The following is a 25,045-nucleotide window of genomic DNA, read 5'->3' as shown; positions in this document are numbered from 1 at the left end:
TGAAATAAATATGTAAGCCTAAGGGGGAGGGGGAGAGGGGCGGGGTTTCCGGGCCTCATCTTCCCTGTCCCTCCGATATCACGCATACAACGTGAATTGGCCGTAGAGGATAAAACGTCAAGAAGTGAAGTGAGCCCGTGACATTACCTTGCACGAAGCTTACAGCGCTTTGCACTAATCCAGGAGTTTGGATTCAGTGCACACCTAGCGCCGCTCTGAGACCAGTCGGAACACCAGCCACTCTTGACAATATCGTTAAGGAGAATCTGAGACTTGGCCTAGGCATGACGCACGGAGAGCCATCCGGCATTATCTGGACGGCAGCACCTGGCGAACCGCTCGCTGCGCCTCAGTCTCCTGACATTGGAGAGCTCTTGTCCAACTCAGGCCGCAAACGACCCCGCCAGTCTTGAGCCAGCTGCCCCGCGATCCGGCGCAGACCAGCGCAGCTGCGGATCCTGAGGACGGGCGCAGGCCTCAGGCGATCTCGACAGTGAAAAGCGGTCGCGCGCGGCGGCAGGCCCGGGCTCGCCACAGCTCGGCGCGCTCTTTGTTCGCCCGAACAATCGAGCGTAATGCCCTTGCCCGGATTAACTGGTCGCGACTTGAGTCACGACCAGCGCTGCGGCTGGGACCACGGCTGGGGCCATGGCTGGGGCCGCCCGGGGCTGCTACTGGGGCCACGACTGGGGCACGACCAGAGCCACGACTGGGGCTATGACTGGGGCAACGCTGGGGCTGCTGCTGGAGCCACGACTGGGACACGGCCAAAGCCACGACTGGGGCCACGACTGGGGCCACGCTTGGGCCACGACTGGGGCCGGTCAGGGCAGATGGAAGCGTCACGCCTGGTAGATCCTCGCATGATAAGTACCCGTCCTGACTTTTAGGACGTGGATCGTGTAAACCCGCCTTTGGACAGGTCTGTAGGAGGCCGTTGTGTTAGATCTGTTGGAATGTCGTTGTGTTGGACCTGTGGAGTGTCGTTTCGGCTATCGTCGAACGGTGTGTTTTTATTGGACCTCATCCTTGTCTCAGTGGCAGCTTACGGCTCTGCTACGACTGTTCCGCTCTTGTGGTTCGGTTTTAACAGGTGCGTTTAATGTGGGAATTGCCGTCGAACCCGCTGTCTTCATCGACAGATACCAGCATGAAATGCCGGATTGTTCTGCTCAGTTCATGCCTACCTGCACAAATAAATCGCTCACGCCTTTGACCACTCATGCAGGCCATCCACCAGAACCCTCCCTGCCCCCACTTACAAATCTGCCTTCCCCCAACCCGGCCTGCCTCCGCCTCTGGCCGGCGCTGCTCCCTCGGGAGCCGACTCCTGGGCGCGCCCCTGTCGGCAGGTCTGCGGGAACGGCCTGCGCTGAATATCGGCCGCAGTCTCCGCCGGCGTCGGGCGGAGCCGAGTCTCCGGGCGCGTTTGTCGCGGGTGGCTGTGCGCTCGTCAGTGTCGGGCGCTGTCGCGTGACCTAAGGTCACGGGTGCACGGTGCCAGCGGGCTAAGAGTCCGTCGCACGCCGTCGCCGCCAGCGTCCAATCAACATCCGACTCGAAGACGACCTTTGGCGGCAGGGCGGCGCGTCGCCGAGCGCAGGGCAGGTCGATTTGCGGCTTGCGAGAAGGTCGCGTGACCTTCGACTCCGACGGCGGCGGGTTGACGTGACCTTCGACCTCGACGGCGGCGGGGTGACCGGTGACCTGACCGCGGCGACGAGCGCTAACCGACCCGCAGCGCGGCTGCCAGCTGCTGGAAGCGCGTCTGGTGACATGCGCGGACGCCGGTGACCATGTGCCCGCGCCGGACGCCCGCCCAGAGCGCTCACCAGGTGTGCATTCATCCCGCTGGTCACCCGCGAGGCTCGGAGGGACATGCTGGCACTCATCAGATTCTGCGGCTCCTGGTAAGCCTGCGGTTGTCGGGCGGAAGCTGGTTCGTCAGAGCGGCGGGAAGGAGTCTCTGGCGATGACGCCCGGGCAGCCACGGACGACATCCCGTTCTGAATTGACGCGGAAGTGACAAGTACAGCTATCACCTCTCTGCGGGCAGCGTCCATTCGAAATGGCGCTTGGCCTGTGTTCGAATCGATCCACTCACGTAACCAGCCATTAGCGCGACGTCAAATCGCATCAGAGTGCGGCCGTTAGTTCGTTCCGGAAGGAGATTCATCAGCTCGATTCAAATGGAGGAGGAAGGAGATAAACATTTCCAATGTTGAGCTGCACTCAAACTGCGTTGAAACTTCACGAAAATGGCTGCCGCAGCCGTCGCCTATGATGGCATTGCACGTTGCTCGCCGCGTCGCGGTGCTGACCGCGGACCATTCGATTCCTCGCGACGCAGCATGTACTCAAACATACGCAATAATGTGCCCAGCACGCAGTCAGCATCTTACTCGGGAGGGGCGGGGCAATGTCACGTTTTCTCCGAATCACTGCGGATTAGAACAGAATACCTGCGAAATCACTCAGGATCAAGTAAAAGCTTCTCGGCTCAGGGGGTGGTACGGCTGTTGTGGACCCCTCCTTACCTTCGTCCCTGATGCGTACCAGTGCCAAATAAGCTTCCCACAGAAATTCTATCAGACAACTGTGGTTCCTTTTAACTGCCACCGTTGCGATCACTTGGCGTTCAGAGTGCTAGACGGTTCATTCAACAACACCATGGTGGTTTTCCTATACAGAACCCGGACCATGGTGTGCAATCTATGCATGATACCCCATTGCCAGATGCATACCGACAGCTAGAAACAGTCTCCTCAATTAGTAACTAATGCTGTGACAACAACAAAAAACTACCTGCTCCGTGGTATTTCAGCACGCCTTGAGCTAACGCGTCAAAATTACGTTGCATTCTCTTAGCTGGCAGATGACGATACAAAATATCTTTACTCTTTCCTTTTTATACTGCGTCGTCGATGAGTTGAGAACAGCACCGCATGTATCTGGCGTCGGTGTCGCCGGCTTGACGACATTTCAAGGGCAAGTTTATGGTCTTTGGGCTGCTCCAGGACATGTATGAAGGAACTTTCATTGAGAGGGTAAGCCCGGCGAACCGAAGTGGATGTGGGGAGGGGGAGGGGGGGGGGGGGGGTGGAGACGAGGGCTTGATCATTTCTTAATACGTGGAACTTTTGGAAGTGTTGTAAATATCCTCGTTTCTCTATATACATGCACGTTTCTTTCTCGTAGTGCACAATGTTTCCACCCAACTCATCCCTTCCATTCGGCCTGCAGGCTGTCCTGGTTCTTAAAGCTCTTCATGCGTTACGGCATCAATTCCAATGAGAAACAAAATTCCACGATTAGATTTCCAATGGAGGCATTTTGGGGTCTGCGGAGGCATTTACCTGTTAGGTTTCTGTGTTTTCCAGCCTGTTTTGTACGGTGGCTTAGCGGACAGCTCATGGTCCCTTCCGTCTGGCAAGGCAGTACTGGAAATGCATGCATGCAACCAAGTGATTCGAAATGGTCACACGGCGTAGAAAACAAGGATTTATGTTCGCACAAGCTCACACGCATGCACACAATCCGTCACGCTAACTGAGCGTTTGTTGGCCCGATCACATTTCACTCAACCGCAGCCTTTCTGCGGCCAGTCACATGATGGGCTCCCTGTGTGCTGGTGCAACATTTTTCAACATAAAAAGCAGAGTGGAGCGCAGTTAGTCGTGCCGTACAAACGCTGGGTGTAGGTGACTGCACAAATATTGTGCCTTTGTGTTTGTAATGCCGTTTACATGCTTTCCAATTGCGTGTGACGTCATTTCAATGTTCAAATGTGCCATCGCACTAATGAGCTTGGCTGATTCCAGAGATAGAAGCGCGCTGTTTTGTCCTGCTCACCTTACCACCTCCAATGCGCTCCGCACAATCTGAACCCGCACAGCTTCAAACAAGACACGTCATCTTACTAGTGAACTCACCTGATTTCAGAGATAGAAGCACGCTGTTTGTCCTGCTCACCGTGCTGTCTCTAGTGTGTTCAGCTTAATCTGAACATACGCAGGTTCAAGCAAGATAGGATTTTTAACGCGTGAAACCATGGCCACGGACTTCTGAGGGCTGTGGTCACGGAAATAAGAGTACTTCAGACGTGAATTTCACACGCTAAGATGCCTCGCACTTTGTCTGGATGTTAATCATTTCCGTTTCATGCTTAGGATAAGGCAGATCGTTCCATGTTACCAACTCCCTCTCAGGCACTTTATGGCTACGCTCCCTTGGCATGCGTTCTGGACTAGCTTCCACTGTCTGGTGCGGGCTAAGCCGATGATGTTTGGCGTCGGGCTCCGCGGCCACAAACCTAAAGCTGCACACCCGATCTCGTGCACGATTCTCCCCCACGCGGCCTCGTGCTCTAACGGAAGTTAACGACCGCTCTCGAAGCACGGGCCCGCTGCAGTAGCCCGTCGGCTGCGGCTGGACTCTCGGCCGTGTTTGGCCGCTCCTGCTCCGACTGGGGGCCGCCCCTCGGCCCGCGCGGACTCTCGACTGGGGCTGCCCCTGCTGGGGGAGTCCGCCGACGGCCGGCTTCTGGCCGGGCATCAGGGTGCTGCTCCGCATCCGCGCGGTGCGGCAGCTGCCCTCCGGAGCCGAAGCTGCCGGCCAGCTGGCCCGCCCGGCGGTGCTGCTCCGCATCCGCGCGGTGCGGCAGCTGCCCTCCGGAGCCGAAGCTGCCGGCCAGCTGGCCCGCCCGGCGGTGCTGCTACCGCATCCGCGCGGGTGCGGCAGCTGCCCTCCGGAGCCGAGGCTGCCGGCCAGCTGGCCCGCCCGGCGGTGTTGCTCCGCAAACGCGCGGTGCGGCGGCTGCCGTCCGGAGCCGAAGCTGCCAGTCAGCTGGCCCGCCCGGCGGTGCTGCTCCGCATCCGCGCGGTGCGGCAGCTGCCCTCCGGAGCCGAAGCTGCCGGCCAGCTGGCCCGCCCGGCGGTGCTGCTCCGCATCCGCGCGGTGCGGCAGCTGCCCTCCGGAGCCGAGGCTGCCGGCCAGCTGGCCTGCCCGGCGGTGCTGCTCCGCAAACGCGCGGTGCGGCAGCTGCCGTCTGGAGCCGAAGCTGCCGGCCAGCTGGTCTGCCCAGCGGTGCTGCGTTAGCCGTTGATAGTTCCGCCGTGATATAATTTGGTCGCCACGGCTTGGTTCCCTGGCTTATTTATGTCGAAGCGTGGATGTTTCTGGTCAGTGCTCTGGCGGTGGTGGTGGCGACCTCAGGCCTGGCGTCACCTCTATTGGGGTCAACATGGCTGATGATATGTTGATCTTGATCCCCAACTTCACCGTTGCTGGTGCCACTTAGACACCCTGCCCCACATCTGCTTCGTCTTTGCCTCCCGAGCCGTTGCATTTGTTGGTCAAGCTTGCTTCCCTAATACTAAGCTCAAAGGCCCAGCCACCGCTTGATCCGCCATCATTGGTATCCGCATAACGAGCAATGCGCGAAGGAGCACAAGGCGAATAGTACGTGAATTTCCATGTGTACTTTAATCCTCGCACACATGGAAATAGAAGTCCAGAAACATTCAAGTTTCAGGCCTGTTCCTCATCGTGCACGCTACTGCCATCGTACCAACGGAACCAACGGACAGAACCGTCCAACACAACAATCCAAACCGTCTACCAACGGAAAGGCCACCAGTCACTGCGGTTGAACAGTGAACAGTTCACTGCGGCAGGAGCGTTGTCACGTAACGTCGCGGGTGGGCGAGCCTTGCCCAGCCAGCGGGTCGCAGAACCGAGACCGGGGTTGCGGGGGACGCGCGAACGACGGGAGCCGGCCGGCGCCCGCAGGGCCGTCAGGTCACGCCCAGGTTCGGAGGCTCACTTCCGAACGGTATACCCCCCCCCCCCTCCCCACCCCACCGCATCCGCACTTGGACGCCCTCTCCGCTACTTCAGCTCATGTCGTCAGGCACGGCGTCCGCCGCCGGCTAATGAGACGGCCTACTTAGTGAGTTCGATGCGTCCTCGGTGCTCCACAGCCGTCCATCACGGATGTATCACCACTGCGTCGTGCAGCAGCTGGTGGTGGCAGCGGCCTGGGGGGACGGTCCCTGCCGGGTTCCGCCTGCCTGTGACCCGGTGCCTCTCAGTGGGTCGGTAGAGGTCGGCGGTCAGCGAGGTCGCGTGCTCCCATTCGGTGGGGCTGACCGGTGGCGTTTCCCTCACTCTCAGGTCAGGTCTCCGGTCTCAGGTCTCAGGTCACACTCAGGTCACGGTCGTTCTCCCGTACACGGCTGTCACCAGATGTCTTCTCATAATCAAGCCCATCCGCTTCATACACGGCAATTCGACCCGACGTGAAATATTGATATTGAACAAAGTAGAGGCCTGCGTGGTGTCCAACCGTGGCGTCATTGGTCATGTGGCATGCATACAGTCATTTATGGGGATCTGAAGGGACGAGAGGATACATTGATGGAAACATAACGTGACGGTGAAATCACGATGAAAATAAAATGGACTAGCACGGGTGTGAGGCGTCGATAGTTGGCACAAATGGCGCCAAATTTGTCTTGCAAGACACGGCAAGACATACTTAAACGAACAAGACTTAAACGTGTATTTATCCGTACCCATCATGCCGCCTAAGCGTCACCAAGTTTGCAAACTATAGTTCTTGCACTTCTGCTGCCAGGCCACAGCGAGATACCCAAGGCGGCTACCGCGCTACAAACCACTTGTTTCCGGCTGGCGTTATGCTGATGTTGAGATAGCATGACCGCGCCGTGTAATGCTCAGGCGGACGTCGTTCCACAGCAGGCATGATCACTGCGAGCCGGTTTCTGGAGCTGCGGAGCGTTTGCTTCGAACTGCCCATTATGTGTAATCTAACTTAGAATCATTACGTTCATCGCGGCTGATTTCTGTGGTACTTTGCAGGGCCATAACCCATGCAGATTTATGGCCACTGTCCACGCGGTCGTTTAGCAACGATGCGCTGGATGACCAGTCACTTATCGTTGGAAATGATCATAACGTGCTGCTGAAAGCCGTTCATTTGTTCTGCTCCAGCGGCTTGGACAACGATCCGGACATACTGCCCGAGATTCAGGAGGAGACGTTCCGGATAAAGCCAGCAGATGGCAGTCTACACAGCCCTAAGTCTCAGGTAGGTGGCGCTTGCAATGTTGCCGTGCTGCGTTTCATGCCGTCTCATTTCTGGGATTTTCGAAGAGAGGAACTCCGTTTGAATGTTTGTTCTTAGATGGGACCGGCGTACATTTCCGTCAACGCCTTATATATACCTGTCAATACCTGCCCGTCCCGTGAGCTCAGCTGTTGAGCGTGCCAGCTTTCCGATTCACCCGCTCCGAGTTGCTGTAGGCAATGTGCTATTTGCCCCCAACTGATATGACCTGTGGCCGAGGGCAGCGGGCGCGTTAAAGGTCCGGTGACGTCAGAGGGCAGGATCCTCCGTGTCGAGCCTTGTAACACGTCGGGCTTCACTCAGCATTATGTTGTTGACACCAAATTTTGGATCGGATCGTGGAATCAGCGCTCCTGCGATAAGCACTGCTTAGTGGGGGCGTTGATCTCAGAAATCCAGTCCATCAAGACGTTTAAACTCAAAATTTAGAAAAAATTATCTTAATTGCACTAGGAGCGAATGATGCGAGTATCAAGCAAAGGTGGCATGCTGGTAATCAAACAAAGGTGACACAGAAAGTACAAAGTATCAGCAATAAAGGAGCGCATGTTTCCTATGTTGGTAGGTAAAAAAAAAGTGACGTTCAGGGAAATGACAATGGCTTTGAACGAGGGCAAGGGGAAACATCCATCCCTTTGGTGTAAAAACCGGGGCTGTGCCATGTTCTCTCCGACTTTTTTAAATCATTTTTTTGCCCCCTTCAATGTTCTTACTAATAAAACTAACATGCTCCGTGTCATCCCTTACGCACTACCTTCCCTAGCTGTGCCTCTTCCCTTGCTTTGTTTCCGTCCCTGCCTTGTCTCATGCTTTGTTTTGTTTGCATCTTGCCTTGCTTTGTGTCGAAAAAATAATTTCGAGTCATGTTGGAGTCGAATATGTGGGTTCTTCTTACGCAAAGAGGCACGCTTTGAGATACATGTCCCACACTCATCTTCAGTGAAACTTAGTGGGGGAGAGTGGGGAGATTTGCATCAGATCTGCTCTGAACCCCTTCCCGTTATCATTAGAGGATTAGACTAAGATTCGCATATCAGCAGGAACTTCTAACATTCAGCTTCACAGGTGGCGGTAAAGTTTTGGAGAGCACGCCATCATTTTTTGGCAAATGACTTTTGAATGATCTTCCTTCGGATGAGACAACCTACCCCACTCTGGGTTAAATTGTGTCACATCGTGGGAGAAATTGTTCGTATGCTTTTTTTTTCATCTTACAATAAATTGCGTCGTAAGCAAGCTGAATGCGCTACGACATGTAGACCAATTGCACTCGTCTATGCCATTTTGTAATCCATAATGATCGCAACATGGCATATGCCTGCCCTTTCTTCCAATCAATGTTGTTTTTACGACTACCACCACCTCAGTTTCGGTTGTTCAGATGGAAATCATGGGTCTACATAGGTTATGTACTTGACAACTTTTTCGGGTTAACAGTAAGTCATGTCAACGATGTTAGTCAGCTATTGATAAAAAGTCAGTCAGTGTCATATTGTCGGCACATTGGATCACTGCTACAACATGCCTCACGCAAAACTAATGCAGCATGCGCCTACCGATATCTCGGAAAAATGTCATGCCATCGCGAAATCCATTGCAAGTAAGCACCGCACGTTTTGCAGTAAATATGACATACGTACCTCTCCACCATTTAGTATAGCATCTGCATTAGTCTAATTATGCCGTAAGCCCTTGAATAAACCTTTCTGACGATCGTTAAAGTCTTCAACAATATGCAAACGAAGCTAATTTGTCGCTCTTATCCCAAGACAAGTGCACGCACGCGGCTGGAAGTCCACTGAAAGGTAGAGGGAGCTGCTGTGGGTCAGCTAAGTGGCTTAAGATTTTCATTCGTCGCATGGATTAGAAATGCAAGAAGTGATAAGGAAGTAGCACGCTTTGGAGCTGCCCGCTTTCCGGCTGTCTGTCGCTTAAAGTGTTTCCATATTGTGCGACCTCGTCCTGGAACCACCTGCCGCCGGCTGCTTTGACCTCCCGGAGCCGTGCTGCCCTCACATTCTAACTTGACCAATGTGAAATAGTTTGTTTTGTTTGTTTTTTTACTCTGCGGGCCCTTCTGAAGCTCTTGACGTGTCTTCATCGTCGTATCTTCGTTTTTATCACTCACTGACTCGAATAAAATATGAAGCCATACACATGGAACGATTCTTGGTAAATACATGACATGATGACATAATGGCATAGATCCCCTGATACTACACGAGTGTGATACAGGTCACCTTCCTGGGTCTTTGGAGCCGCGCATGAAAAGTAACGGCGTAAATGCTGTATATGCCATCATAATTTATCAGACCATCCGTTGTTGGATGCTGGAAAGGGACAAATTTATAAACACGTTCTGGAGGTTTCGTCCGAACATTTTAATTAGATGGATGTCTGTGATTAGCGCCCACGCTAAGTAGTGTGTGTTGCGTGAACACTAACCGCACAGGTTGTAAAATTCCGGATCGACTACAAACATTTGAGGCGAAAACGTGTCGTAATGTTCGGTACGGCTCGTCCTGCCCTCTGAAGTCATCTGACCTTTAGCGCAACCATTCATTCTGATGCATCGTTCATAATCATACATTTGACGTCACAACAGACAGGCTCTTGGAGTTTTGTGTTCGTTATCATTGACACGGCTTGATGCGGTAGAGTGTAGCGTTGGTTAGGAATGCATGGGAACATCAACGAAATGCGGCACGTGAATTCAAATTTCCATTTTACACGGTTTTTAAAAGCCGCGCTCAGATCACGTTGTTGTTTTTAGCGTTTGCGGCCGATTTGTGCGTCATATTATTTGCCGGTGTTTGCTGGCCTAAGTTGTTTTATATTTTTTCTAATGTAGAGCGTACCGGTTCACATGAAGATCATGGGCGACAAACCTCATGCATTTCCTTAAAAACTTATTCACACAAAAACATGACGTCGCAGCGTCCATGTGGACAGCTACTTTCCATTGATTTGTAGGGTACAACTAAAACGAGCACTCTTCCGTCTTAGTGGGTTTGTGGGGCTTCGAATGATCGAGTAGCACCAATCACCGCTGTACAATCGCCGTGAACGCAAGTCATTGGTGGAGAAAGCAGATGGCGTGCATTAACGAGCTATTGCACATCATTTGTAAGTCGCCGCTTGCAATCGTGCACAGAACTGCAGCACCTGCACAAATGTTTGCAACGTGTGTGGCGTGCCAAGTGACTTACATCGAAAGCAACCCTTAGTCCGGAGAGGAAATAATGTGTGACCGTGGTTTCAGATCAGTACGACTGAAACTAAAATTACACAACTCGCAGTAACACGCCAAGAAAAGCTTTCGGCGTTTGCGGCTTATGCCCATTTACCCCATTAACATTGTGCTGGATGCTGTGGCTTTTTTGTTTTGGCGCAACCAACATCGGTTTGAATAAAAGCTTTATAGTCGCATGAGCACCTTATGCAGCCAGCGACGCATTTTACAGAATTTTCCATAAAAAGGTTACCAAAGTGCCTCCCCCGTTCAGCAATGGCAGAGAGAATCGACGCTGGTATTTAAACTTAAGGCTGCAAAGTATGCCACTTCTTTCTAGGATATGCGCTCGCGTAATGTCTTAGAAAATATATATATATATGTATATATATATATATATATATATATATATATATATATATGCTACCGTTATCTGGTTAGTACTGATGCTCGTGTGGTTCCCGTAACGATTTTACGCGACTCTGGGAATTTAGTCTACAGCAGTGTCATGAACGACGGCTGACACCCCGCCCACACCCACACCCATGCTAGTTCAGGTGTTAACTGCAGTGCTTTGTTCTCATAACGCTGTATGTTTTGGGCGCAAACGAATGTCAGCATAATTAGGTCCCTGGGGCATTTTCCGGCCGAAAGCATGCGTCTCTTTTGGCTTTTCATCCAGGTTAGTATCTCTAAGCTTACAAGCTTGGTGCAGGACGCACCATGGTAGCTTGCGGTGAAATGAAATGGGCCCACGTTTGGAGTTCTTGCAAGTGTACGGAAGTGTGCTTTTGCGTAGGTTGTTATGTGCGTTTGCTTGGAGCATTGCGCACATAGATGTAGTAATCCGTGGTCCACAGTCAAACCCCAAATGTTCATTTTTGGCCATTTTAAGTGTCTGAAGTCACTCGATTCGCTCCCTCATACTGAATTCAGTTATTTTTATTTTTATAAATTTATTCCGAATGGTTTGTAAGGGTGACTTCGGATTCAGAGTACCTGCTAAGCATAGCTTGTTGCGTGTACCCCGAACCCACCACCCAAGCGTGCCTTCCAGTTCCACAGCTAATTTTGCCTCCGCCCTTTCGCCAGACAGGGATGCGGAGGGTTTTACGTGCCACACAATGCTGCGACACGGCCGCCTCGGGTCTGGGTTGAACCTCGTTGACCAGTTGCCAGCTGGCCTTTCCTTTTCAGTCGGGTCAAACAATGAAAACTTCAATAAACCAATGGTTTATTGAAACCATTGGTTCAAATTTTCACAAACTTTTAGCCTTTTCCGTAGCTAAAACGTGTTAAAATTGCAGAAATGAGTTAGATGACCGAATTCAGCTTCAGAAGATCAATTGAATGACCCGAAAATGCGAAATGGCCAAAAATAAACATCTGGGGTTTTGCCTTTAGAAGGCAGCAATAGCTTCATTGCCCGAAGAAGAAAAAACAGGAGAATGGAGATATGGATGCGTTGATATTTCGGCAGCATGCATTTATCGAAACTTATAGCAGGAGTGAATTCGAAATTGTCTGCTGATGATCCTTTTTCTATTTTTCCAGTTTTTTTAACACCGAGCCACGGTTTTTGCAAGTCACTAACCAACCTTCAGGGGATTAAACAAGGGGCGATTGCGAGCCATTCCAACGATACAGTAGCAATGGTTGGCATATGTATATATATATATATATATATATATATATATATGCATATACATATAGGGCTGGGGCGGGGGAATTCGTGCATATGCACATCCGTACTGTGATACAATAGTGTTAAGTGAAAAACGCGTTTTTTCTTAAATTTGCCGCAGTCCTTGTATCATTTTCATGTAACTGAAAAAATGCATAATGCAAGACTACCGACTCTAAACCGGTTGGTGGAATTCATCATGGCAATAAACATGTGCAGACAAATGCGGATGCGCCAGTGAACGCAGTCATATAGTTTGCAATTGTGCACCGCAGAGCCACGGTAGCATGACCATGATGTCGGCTGTCGGCTGTTGACTTCGCATTGTTTGCCGTTTGATCCATGACGGCAATGTTTTGAAGCCAAGGAGGCGGCGGGGACCCCACCACGCATGCAGTTTTTGCGGCCGAACACAGCCAGATGGCTCTAGTGTGCAAACCAGATATTCGTGATATTATCCACAGATGGCGCTGATGTGCGCCTTGTTCCTGCCGCTCCCGCTGGAGGGCACGCCGCGCAGATGGCGCTGATGGCCGAGCCTTTGCGGCGGCGCCGATGTGGTGCAGGGCAGTGCCCTCGATCCCCCGCGGTTCTGTGCGGTCGGACACCTGTTTATGCTGCCGTGACCACCAGCGATACATAACAAGCCGGCGCCGATCCTGCGGCTGAGCGGATCCGGCTCGGGGAGCTCATTATGCTGAGGACGCGCGTGCCGCTTGCTGCGGGCGGGGGTGTTCCCCAGATTCCCAGAGGGCGAGGGTGGAGCCGTCACTCATTGCTTTCCGGCGGGCGTAGTTTATGTGGGGTCAGCGACACGCGACCCCAACTTGGCTCGTCTCACTTCTCATTCCCACCGGTTCGAGTTTTTAACCGTGTAGGCAAGTCACTTAGTAGCATAGCAGCTGAAGCTCAGGTTTTTTGTACCGGTTATTTTCAGTTTCCGAACCGATCGGGATGTTAAGCTTTTCATGTTCATATATTCTGATCCGTGCAAGTGTCCTAAGGTAGCTGACAACCAGGCGACTGGGCTGTCGCCAAATCAACTAGTAAACTGACCACTTATATTAACTTTGTTATATTCACTGATCTTCATGAATTTCCTAGAGCCAGTAAGCCCGAGGGATAAAGGCCAAGCGATTCAAACCACATGATACCATTATGGAGCACCCCGAACTTCAGCCTGTCTTCTGCCGATGCGTTTGTTTACGTCGTTTTTTGAGATGATAAGCTTTAAATAAATCCTCTATGTCAGACGCAGTTGTTGACCAAACCAAATGGTTCTAAATAATCACGTCTTAAAAAGCTCTTGAAAACGTATACTTCGTCAATAGGTAAATATAAATGCATTGGATGCCGTTCTAAGATAGTATTCCAGTATTGCAGACCATGCGTACATGCTCTAATGAACTTAATTCTTCCGGAGTAATGAAAAACTACTCATCGAATAGAAAATGAGGAAAGCAAACTGAACATCCCTTTGCGCGTAAAACCTGTCTGGCCCCAGCTAATGCATTGAGTAAAGCAGCCCAAGTCGGGAGAAGGTGAAGCTTTCGCCTTTCTTTGACAGCCAGGGACCCCCAAAAACTTGCAGGCGGCTCTCAACCTCGGTGGGAAGCCACACTTCCCGATACGTCGCCCGCGCCCGCGGTTGGTTTCGCGCTGCTCTGCGCGGGGGATGGAGTCTGGTACGGCCGCGCTGCCGCCCGCCGCCAGTCTCTCCTCAGCGGAGGAGCCCGACGGTGCGCCGGCAGCGCGCGCACGTGCGGCCTGTGATTGGTCCAACGCGTGCGACTCCGCTAATAGGACCAGACCAGGTCCTTTGCTGTGGCACTGTGCCGCTGAGGAGAAGTCTGCGCGTAGATGGTTAGAGATTAAAAAGTCGTGGGCACAGGGTGTTAGTCCAGCGGCGCAAGATGGTCATCATACGAGAAGTTACTGATCTGGACGAGTTTGTGGTAAGGCACCTCCATAATTGAACATTTTCGAATGTGCCCTTTATGAGCCACCACCATATGTCATCCATGTCACCACAAAGGTGCATGTTTACACATACAAAGGTACATGTTTAAGGTACACAAAGGCCCATGTTTCAGATTGACGAACTGTCTTGTTCGTTGTGTTAGACTAATTGGTTCAGACCTGGAGCGTAGTTCCAGCGGCCCTTTTATTCCAGAACGGCATGCACGTGTATATATATATATATATATATATATATATATATATATATATATGTTTATTTATTTATATGCAAGTATATAATGCCTTCGGCTACTAGTCTTGTTCTTTTTGTTTGCAATGGTGGAGGAGGTTATGCGTGGGAAAGTGGGAGTCAAACATTATTTGTAGCGTTTTCTAGGCTCAGATTTATACGTGATTTTTGTTATATTGCCACAAATTTTGGGAGAGGGACGGTCTCCCGGAAAGGGCTTATACCCCCCCCCCCCCCTCCCGTCAGAAAGGCTGCAGGCATGTGTTTACTTCTTGTTATGGCGTTCACTTCCTGCCGCTAGGACCTTCAAGCGCACCAAAGGAAACTACGATGTTATTTGGGCTCATGTGTTTAGTGTCGCGCCTGCGCCTCGCCCACTTTGATACCTGGTGCTTTTGACTGCGTGACTTTGAATGATTGAATGCTTTGACTTGCAAAGCGACTGTTTGGCAATGGAATTGAGTTCGAATCTGACTTAAATTTAGTTAGAATTTATAAATGCGATTTGCAATATCATACCATACTATATGATTTGCAATATCATATGATATCATGCTGTATCCGGATCGCGTTTGCTGCTGGAAATAGTGGTCGTTAGATAAATATATATATATATATATATATATATATATATATATATATATATATATATATATATATATATATATATATGTACCATATTTATATGCAAGATATATATGCATGCGAAATATATGTATTTCATGCATGTATATGCAACATATATACTTTATATATATATATATATATATATATATATATATATATATATATATATATATATATATATATATTACGCGCTCGCGCGTAGATGTGCACTGACAGTGTCCCATCCTTTCAGGCGGCACTTTTAAGCGCGAATTGAATCAATTCTGATCCCTGTCACCAATTATGCGAATCAATTCCGAATGTAATTCGGTAAAATGACCGATGAGGCTGGATCCAAAAATGCTTGCTTCCTAAATGAAGCTGCCTAAGGAAACGGATTGGATTCCGCCGGGTCAAAGCAACATTAGGCTGCATTATCTCCGCGGTTTTCACCGTTCGTCCGACTTTCCCCTCAGGCCTTTTTTTCATTGACGGGAGCTGAATTATGAATCCGTGCGACTGTCGCAGTTATTGACGACACAACTTTCATCGCTTTTTGCAGCACGGCAAGTGAAATGCTCTACGATATAGACCTTTTAGCTTACGCGTGATGCACCTTGGTACAGATACATACGCAGCCTTTTTGCGACGCTATGTTTTGGGAAGTTTTAGGATGTACTAGCCTTTTGGCAGAGAAAAGATTGTTTGCAGGCAACGGCATTGACATTCCATTGCTAAACCACGTTTACCGAACTCAGAAAAAAACTTTTTTACCAAAAGGGACTATTTACAAACATTTATTTCTTCAGCTCATATAACTTAACCCAAATTCTAGGATAATGGAATGCCAGGTATGTCAGCAATGTGGATAGGTCCAGGGCGTTACATATCGGCCGCCCCACCGTTGTTTGCCCCGGTGTCATGCAGAGCAGGGCGGGCTTTGAGGATTATTTAGCGCGAGGATCAGCCATCGTGGCCCACGTGTAGGCATGTTAACTGTGTAAGTACCGCATACCGATGAATAGGGACGCGGCCACGATGCAGAGGCATGTTTTGCCGCATCAGCGTCATACATGCCACCGAATCTTTTTTAAAAGGTCGTAAAAGCTTTAGTAGGAAGACAGCTGGTATCCTAATTGGTATAACAAGCGTGGTCTTGTTTGTAACCAGTGTGTCGCCATTTTCATAGATGATGCGCCTTTGCAAACATTTTTTTAAATGTCTGTAACGCACTTCTGGCCGTACATTGCTCATAAAAGTTGTTTTGTCAGGGAACAAGTGCTGAAAACGTTTTAAAAAGTTTTGAAAAGTTTTGAGGAGTAATGCTTTGTGAAGACGGCAGAGCATATCACCCTACGACGCGGTCAAGCACAGCTAAACCTACTCAGTGCACATCATCACCCCGACAACGCGAGGCTGCCGCCCGCGTTACATGGCAAAGCGTTATGAGTTTTATGGTCGTTATGACAACACGTATGATTGTGTCCAACTGCACTGTCGGCTTCGCGACTTCTTTACAACAATTTGACTGCCGTCATAAATCAACCCCGGCTATTCCATATGGCCTAAAACACGCGACGTTGCTTTTGAAAGTGTTGTCACCTAGTGACGCTAGTTCTCTCTGTGCCACCCACTTGCATTCTCCAGTCATCAGCCCCCTCTCCGCGAATCTGTTGTTTGCGTCCTTCTGTCGCCTGCTACATCACACGATGTAGCGCAGACCAAGCTTCCTGCTTTCCACGGGCCGGAGAACGTGGTAATCAGCAGCCTAACTCCCCGGCCGTTACCACCTAATTAGCCCGAGGCGGGCCAGCCGCGCCAGCGCCGCTGATTTCACGTCAGATTCATCCTCTGAGAGGACAGCACAACGGACGCCAGTCCGCGAGGATGCGGTACCCGTGGGAACAACGGACTCCGGTCAGCGACGGCGGCCGCCGCCGACTTCCAGTTCCCCAGAGAGGTCGTTTCCGCCTCTGCCAGCCAGCGCGCATATGTGCGGCCGCCGCGTGACGCGTCACGTTCGCTCGGACGTGACGTGTCGGGCCGTTGGTTGTCGATCTTCCCGTGACCGCGCACGACGAAATTCCGGAGACAGCTGACAGCAGGCGACTCACAATAGATAACACAGACGCAGCGGACGGCAGGCAACACACAATGGGTATCGCGTGTGTCGTCGCTGTTGGGGCAGGTTATTGTTCGTGATCTTTCAGATTTCCTCCTCATTTTAGACGCAGCGGACGTACGGCACCCAGCATACAATGGGCAACGCGTGTATTGCCGCTGTTCGAGCAGGTTATTGTTCGTGATCTTCCAGATTTCCTCCTCATTTTAGACGCAGCGGACGTACGGCACGCAGCATACAATGGGTAACGCGTGTATTGCCGCTGTTCGAGCAGGTTATTGTTCGTGATCTTCCAGATTTCCTCCTCATTTTAGACGCAGCGGACGCACGGCACGCAGCACACAGTGGGTAACGCATATGTTGCCGCAGTTGAGGCAGGCCTTCGCTCATGATCTTCCAAATTTTTCCTTACTTTAGCTGGGACAATGTCGCGATAAAAGCAAGAATTCGAATGGGCTGCTAATGTCGCTTAAATGCTTTAAATTTGTGTTTTGTCGTCTGCTATCAAGAATAGATTTTTTGCCCGCGTTGTCTGCAGACACACAAGGATTCATATCTCCCAAAGCGCTTATAAAATAGTGTCATAAGCGATCTTTGACAACCGTAAGGGTCTGTTTTGTTTCGTTACGGAGCTTTTATGCAAGATCGGGCGGATGAGAGCTTTTGGGAGAAATAAGCAATCAAGCTCCGGTTTCCAGTCGCAGAATAGCTGTCCAGACAATCTAACCAACCGACTGACATCTAGCTAGAGTCACTAAGGTCACACGGCTAATCTCGCATGGATCCGGCCGGTAATTACATTAATGGGCTTCGGGCGAGGAAATCTAGCATCCATAACAAACAGGTATCAGCCCGTAATAATCCGTGACAGTGGTAGTATGATGTATACGGAAGTAAATGCTGACTTCGCTGAAGGATGAGGTAACATGATATTCTGTGGTTCTTACTTGACCAACAAATTGGGTGAATTGAGCGCGTGGAGTTCGTCAGATGTCTCAGATAGGCTCATGCAAAGCAGCCGTAACGTATGCATCCTCTCTCACGTGATGTAATTTGCTTACAGCTGCGTGTGATAGCACACCTAGCAGAATGTTCGTTTCTTGCTCCGCCCCTGCGTTAGATCCAAAACTACAAGTGCTCTGCGCGCCTGTATTTTAGCAAAATCACGTGGCGTTGATTAGGCATCTGCTAATAATACTGAGAGGCATGAGCTAAGAGCTTTGCTGAATCCTCTACAGGCGATTACGGTAATATTCTCAAAGATCACTTGAACCATTAGTAATTGTTTGAGTGGAACTCTACGAAACCTGTCGTTAAGCTCTGACAATTCTCCATTACGGCAAGCCAGAGCGCTAGTTTTACGTTTCAACCAATGAATACGCCGTGATGCAGGAACCTCGGGCCGCGTGGTGGTGGCTGAAGAGCATCTTTGCTGCCACGCCTGCACTGGAGAAGCATGCGCTGAGCCCATTAACCGCTCGAAGGCACCTCCGCATTCCGTACTCCACCATTGACGGCACCTGAGGGTCGCCCGGACTGGCACGGCAGCCGACGGCGTCTGACGCTCGCCGCTATGGGCGGCTGCCATGCGGCGGCTACTGCGCACGTGTGCACCTGCAGATTTACGCTCCAGGTGCGCAGATGGTCAGAGCGTGCGCCGGAATGGCAGCCGGGGATTGGGGGGCGGGGAGTTGATGCTGCTCAATGGCTTTACGCACGCGAACCTTGAGTGTCTGGCTCGGAGATAGGAGTGGGTGTTGGGTGGGCTGACTTTTGACCGCACTCGCCGTCCCGTCCATCCATCACTTGACCCCGAATGTGGCGTAAATTACGCCAATGACGACATTAGGGCCAAGTGGCCACGCCGGGCCCATCTTAACGACCGACCGCCAGTCCCCGCTCGCGCGGCTCCTCCCGGTTGCCCCGTCCGCGACCCGCCTGTCTGCACCGGTCTGGAGACGGGCGTCGGCGGCGCGTGCTCGGCCGGGCGTCTGGGAGGTGAGCGGGCCGCGCCTCGGCTGGCCGGCGTGCAGGGCCGTCACGGCTGGCTGCGCGCCCGCCGCTCCGCCCGGATGGGACGTTGACCCGCTCCCGTCCGCCCCGCCCGCCGCCGGCCGGCTGGCCGCGCTGGAGGGCTGGTGACGACGGTGGTGGCCGGGCGGCGCCGCCGCTGCTGCTGGCGCTGACGAATGCAGGGGGTCAATGCCCCTCCCCTCCTCTGACACCGCCTGGGCGGCCCATGGCCCGAAAACGGAGAAAAGTAAAACTGGGAGGTCTCTAGGCCTGTCTTCGGACACAATGCGAGGGATTGCAAGTCATTTGCCCCAGACTCCGTGTGCGCCCCACGCTCAGACCGCTCGTGGGGTGGGGCGGAAGCTGGAGCCGGGCTGACCCCAGGGGCAGAGGGGGGGGGGGGGAGCGCTGCGACGTCAGAGGTGTACTCGAGGTGGCGAGGTCTGAGAATCCCCTTAGCATATGTGTGGACTCAGGCATGGGGCCAAACACCAAATAAGGGCGATCGAAGATCGACTAACTTGGTGATGTTAGCCGCAACACACACAAACGTAGCATTATGACACCCGAAGAAAAGACAAGATATGCGCTATTTAGGATCTGCGGCTGCTGCTACTGCCAAGAGTGGCTGTCACTTGAACCGCCGGTGGAGGCCTCTTCGTCGGGCCTGCCAACGACAGCCACGCGCGCGCCCCCGTTCGTGGATACTGAGTCCGCTTAGTCCGATAGGCACAGTGAACCAGGCTGACTCGGCCAGGGTCTCAAGACTGAGAAAGCGGGGGTAGAATAGGTTCTTGGATTGGTGTCTTTAGAACCTTGCATGCTACAGTCAGCAACGGATACTGACGACCGTTTTCACCCGACTCGGTGAGAAACGGGTGGGCGCGGTGAGACACGGTCGTGGTGTTTTGGCTTTCCGGTGCCGGCAGTCGGCACTGAATCGGCGGTGATGGCAGCACCGGAGACACCGCGCCGCTGCCGCCACTAAACTAAATGGTGCTAAGTGGTAAATGGTACCGAAGGTGCCGCCCCTGTACCGCCAGTTTACTAAATCGTGTAAATGGCGGTACCCGAGCGGTTCGTGAACGGACATAAGCCAGTACTCTGCTGGCACCAACGCGTGCCTCCTCACGCTGAATGCGCTGAGAGGCGGTGTCGACGTGCTTTTGGAACGCAGGACTCGGTATGTGGTTTCATGAACGTCTGGCTGGCCATCAGATGTGCCGCCTGTGAACAACAGTTGTTCCCAGGCTCCGTGCCAGCTCGTCCTGGACTCCGTGACAGCGCGGAGCCCTCTGACATGCCCGAGTGATCTGGATGATTTCTCCCTCGGCGACGCTTCCGTGGCGGCCATTGGGAAGACGGCAGCGGTCGTGATACGCGATACCATCTGCTTTCCTTGTGAAACCCGCAGTGCGTCGGACCGGCTCGTCCCACCCGGTCTGTGTCGTGACCACCGGGAGCGCCACAGCCGGGCTCCTCCCAGCTGGCCGTTCGTGACCGGACGGTGTGTCGCGGTCCGTTGCGAGCAGCGAGAGCGCTGGGAATACTCACCCCCATCGCACGAGATCGGCGTCGGTGGTGGTGGTGGTGGTGGAGAACGACAGCGCGGTTTGAAAGTGACAGGATTCGGGTGTTGCAAGCCGGGGAAAACTTCTCGGGATGTTATCTGCAGGAGATGCAGAGAAAACTGGTGTTAAGGAACTTGAATTGCGTAAGAATTAAGTGTCGTTTAGCTATGTCACAACAGAAAGCTGTCGGTTTCTTTGCAGTCAGCTCTGTCTTGCTACGCCTAAGTTTTCATGGCTAAATCGGCATGACTCGGCAAGCGATTAGCCCCGAGGCGCGCACCTAATTGTAGATGACTCCGCCTGCCTATTTAGCACAGCGGCACAGGCATTCCGCAGCGCGTCTGATATGCGCCTGATGAAACCTCAAAACATCCCATCATATTTCCGCTAGTCCACTAGGTCTACGAGGTGGTCTTCTAAGTAGAACTGAACGGCTATGCCGCTGAGACGTGCAATTCACCAGCCATGTCCCGACAGACGTGCTGGTAGGACACCTGGGACCGCGCTGAGGACATCATGCGCTGCATTTGATAACCCACACATGACGGGGCAGACGCTCGAATGCCTGACTGAGCCTATCACGCTGTCACTACAACGAGTGACTGAGCGGCGCCCTGGGGACACGGCGAGGCGTGGCCGGTAGCAAGCCGATCCATAACAGCAGCCGGGTAACACAGGCTGATCAGTGGGGAGAGCCGTCCAGCCCTGCCGTCCCCATTGGCAGTGGGCCGCGACCGGTCAGCTGCGGCAGCGGCCGCCAGTCATGGCTCACATCCGAGCGCTACGGACTCATCTAATTGGTCTTCCATGCTGAGGCTGGGGATTTCAGCCGGCTGGAGCTTGTGTCTGATGTCTTTTTTGGAAAGAGGATGGAGCCTGACGTGACATGCGTGTGATATCATATGCTCGCGCCTCGGAGCGTCTGTCCCCCACGGCTGCGTCCGGTGCCTCGGCCCACGCGGACCGCGCGTGTCTAAATGTAATGTGGCTTGCGTCTAACGTCTTGGCCAATACAGCATGTGCACGATGAGTCCGGTGTCTGACGCAGCCCGTGTGGGCAATGTAGCATGCGTGGATGGCTGCATTGTGCTTTACTACATAGCTATAGGTGCCTAATACCAGGCATAGTGGTAGCCGCGGCATGTGACTTAAGTTATGTCATTATGTGACGCACATTCAGACGCCCGTTGGAAATAAACCCCTCAGTGTGTAACACTGTGCGGCAGCCGATCTTATCCAGTTCGTGCCCCTCCCCCCCGCAGGAGCCGCGGCCACCGCTCTACAACGCCGAGATGTACGCGCTGGGTCTGCGCCGCTGGGGCCGCAAGGGGGGCACGCGTCAGTACATCGAGGGGCGCGAGGGGCCCGAGCGGCACGGACAGCGCGACAGGAAGAGGCGCGACAGCAAGGCGGAGCGGGCGGCCCGGCAGGAGATGGGCATGCGTCAGTTCGCCAACGTCTCCGACCTGCTGAAGAAGCTGCGCCAGGACCTTCGCATGTCGTACCCCAGGTGGGATGACAGGTGGGAGATGTGGCGGTGAGCCGGAATTGCGTGATGTCGGTTTTGTTCCGGTTTTGCATTGCGATCCAGAATAGGGGTGACGCAACTTTAAAAAAACAGTGGGAGTGGCGTGGCGCAATGGTTGTTACTCTGGATTCATTCTGTTGGTTGTCAGTTATGGATGTTGTTTTTCATACAGCCCTTGTCTTGAGAGGGAATTGATACGCAGGGTAGTGTCAATACGTCAGAAGTGAATGGCCGCTGGTAAATTCGTGAGCTTTTCAAACTTGAGATATTCACAAAACGGTGGGATTCTTTTTATACCTAGTCGAACAAGATCAACCAACGACACGGCATATGTGTTTAAACCATTTGGTATCGCCAGCTACAACAATGTAGCTGAATGTATACCGCTAACAATGCAGACAGTTTTTACTGTCGATCCCACTTCTTGTTTTGGAAGCATCGTTGCAAAACATGTCCACTGCCGCTTTCGCCGTTTTCGGTGCAGTGAAAGCAACCCACCTGCATCGCAGGTTTTAAATGCACGTTATGTGCGTATAAAAGTTCGTGACGTATCCGTCCGCCTGCCGCAGCTTCGTCCGGGAGTTTGTGACCGATCCTTACGACGGGGTGACTGGCCTGCTGGACCTGCTGAAGATGATACAGCTGTCGCAGACCGACTACGCAGGTACGTTACGGTCACGGCGCCCGACCGAGCTCTGCCCAGTCGGGGACAGCCCGGCCAGAGCTCGGTCGGGGCGCCAATTGGACCGAGCTCTGGCCAGTCAGGACGCCCGACCGAGCTCTGGCTGGTCGGGACGCCCGACCGAGCTCTGGCCGGTCGGGGCGGCCGCTCGAGACTGATTCGTGCGGCACGTTAGTGCAATTTTCTCGGTTGCAGCTCGACAGTGTGCTACATCATCTCTACCCTCCTCGTCGATGATCATTTGTCGGTAACATGTGATCCACGCCTATGAAATACTGACGGCATTCACCTGATTAAAGCCAACGCAAGCAGCTTTCAGAAGACTGAGCACGTACTACATGAGCGGGAACTGGCCAGCCGACGAAGTCCGAAAGTAACCCTACAAATAACGCCGCCGTTAAGCGTCATTCACGAAGGGCAATTAGCATTACCATTAGCATAACGTGGTTGCAACACGCTCGCTAAGCTATTCAGTCGACAAGTTGTGCAGTGACCCCACAGGTCGCCGAGCAGAAGCAGTTGGGATGCTGTGAGGTCAGCACGGATACGGATACCCCGGATGCAGCCTCTCCCCTCCCATCACGGATACCCCGGATGCAGCCCCTCCTCTCCCACCACGGATACCCCGGATACCGCCCCTTCCTCCTATCACGGATACCCCGGATGCAGCCCCTCCCTCCCATCACGGATACCCGGATGCAGCCCCTCCCTCCCATCACGGATACCCCGGATGCAGCCCCTCCCCTCCCACCACGGATACCCCGGGTGCAGCCTCTCCCTCCCATCACGGATACCCCGGGTGCAGCCCCTCCCCTCCCACCACGGATACCCCGGGTGCAGCCCCTCCCCTCCCATCACGGATACCCCGGATGCAGCCCCTCCCTCCCACCACGGATACCCCGGGTGCAGCCCCTCCCCTCCCACCACGGATACCCCGGGTGCGGGCTGTCAGCACCCATCGCCAGTGGGGTGGCCTAGCCTGCTATGCGGTACTGTGTCCTGCGCTCTGAACCCGAAGCAGTTTCATTGACAATGAAGTCAGATGTCGATATCCGCAGTCCAGACGATGGTTGTCGCGCGGAGAGTGGTAGGCTGAAATTCTCGCCATGTTGTGGACATTGGTTACGGTTTTGTATTGCATCAGAGCCACGGTGTTTGATGGTAAAAAAATATTGATGTGGACACACGGGCTACCTGTGTAGGGATGTTTTCACTAGGCGTTTCTACCAAGACCTGCGTTTGAGGGCGCATATTGGAATCCGCAGCCTGATGTCCGGGATTGACCCCGAACTGCGGCGGAGTGGTTGGCCTATGAAAAATGGAGCTAGGTGCCCAGTGTATCATACGCTATTGAGCTCACCACACACAACAGTGGTAGGTGCGGCTCGGTGTCTGGTGTAGTCAGACTCGGTGAGGACAGCGTGAAAAAGTAAAGCTAATAGTTTGTTAGCCGCGGTAGCTACAATTCGTCACGGGTAGTGTTTTTTGAGCCACCCTTTGTGCCGGGTGGCTCCGGTACGTGGCTAGCCATCCATGATGGGCTCCTTCGTTGCCCGGCGGCGTGACGGTCATTCGTTTGTTTTTGTTTTGTTTTGTTTCTATCCGCGGGCCGGCATTCGTAGACTGGTCCATCCCTGAAGAACCAGATTTGGATGTAAAGCTTCCAAACCACTTGAAAGGTTTGCAGTGACATCCAGTTGCTGCCCACTTCTCCGTCCATCCATTTTGCAGTGAGAGGACTGAGCAGTATAGCATCAGTGGCCAGCTGACCACGCTGTGGAAGAGGTCACATTCGGGAGTAAATTTGATGAACTGGCCTCGGCTCAGCGCCTCCTCTCACCGCCGCGGCGAATCTGCACCCGACGGACCAAATGTCGTGGCCGAGATGCTGTAACGAACAACAACCGTTTCCACGCCACATCCCGCGGCCCAGCTGGTGCCCCCGAACCGCACCGCAGCTGGCCGGCCCGTCACGGCGCCAGCTGTCGGCGGCCGCGGACACTGCGCACGTCTGCGGGCGCCGCCAGGTGGCCGGCCGGCAGCGGAAGCGTGCGTGACTGTACCGTCCGTTAGCTGGTTCGGCGGCCACTGCGCCGCCCGCGCCGAGCAGGTGCCGCCGGCCGTCAGCTGTTGGACGACCTGGGACTACCACGGCGTCGGTGTGAAATGGCCGAGGCGTCGGCCAAGAGCTGCAGCGGGAGGGATGCCTTGGGAGCCGGCGCTTCTTCCGGAGCAGTAGAAAGCCGTG

At 53.0% G+C, this 25,045-nt stretch overlaps 1 protein-coding gene across 1 annotated transcript; it reads left to right on the top strand.

Moving 5' to 3' along the window:
• The first annotated feature begins 1,406 nt into the window (after window positions 1–1,406).
• Window positions 1,407–24,566, top strand: LOC119095188 (uncharacterized). The gene is made up of 5 exons (XM_037218063.1): window positions 1,407–1,910; window positions 7,015–7,111; window positions 21,850–22,097; window positions 22,685–22,779; window positions 24,529–24,566. Exons 1-5 carry the CDS (start codon window positions 1,879–1,881, stop codon window positions 24,564–24,566), a joined length of 510 nt encoding a protein of 169 aa, XP_037073958.1. The 5' UTR covers window positions 1,407–1,878.
• Window positions 24,567–25,045: the final 479 nt, after the last annotated feature.

The sequence above is a fragment of the Pollicipes pollicipes genome, unplaced genomic scaffold, assembly GCF_011947565.3.
Source record: "Pollicipes pollicipes isolate AB1234 unplaced genomic scaffold, Ppol_2.1 Scaffold_4219;HRSCAF=4965_pilon_pilon_pilon, whole genome shotgun sequence".
NCBI classification, from domain to species: Eukaryota; Metazoa; Arthropoda; class Thecostraca; order Pollicipedomorpha; family Pollicipedidae; genus Pollicipes; species Pollicipes pollicipes.
Note: the sequence above shows the minus strand (reverse complement) of the source record. Positions and strands in the feature narration are given on the sequence as shown.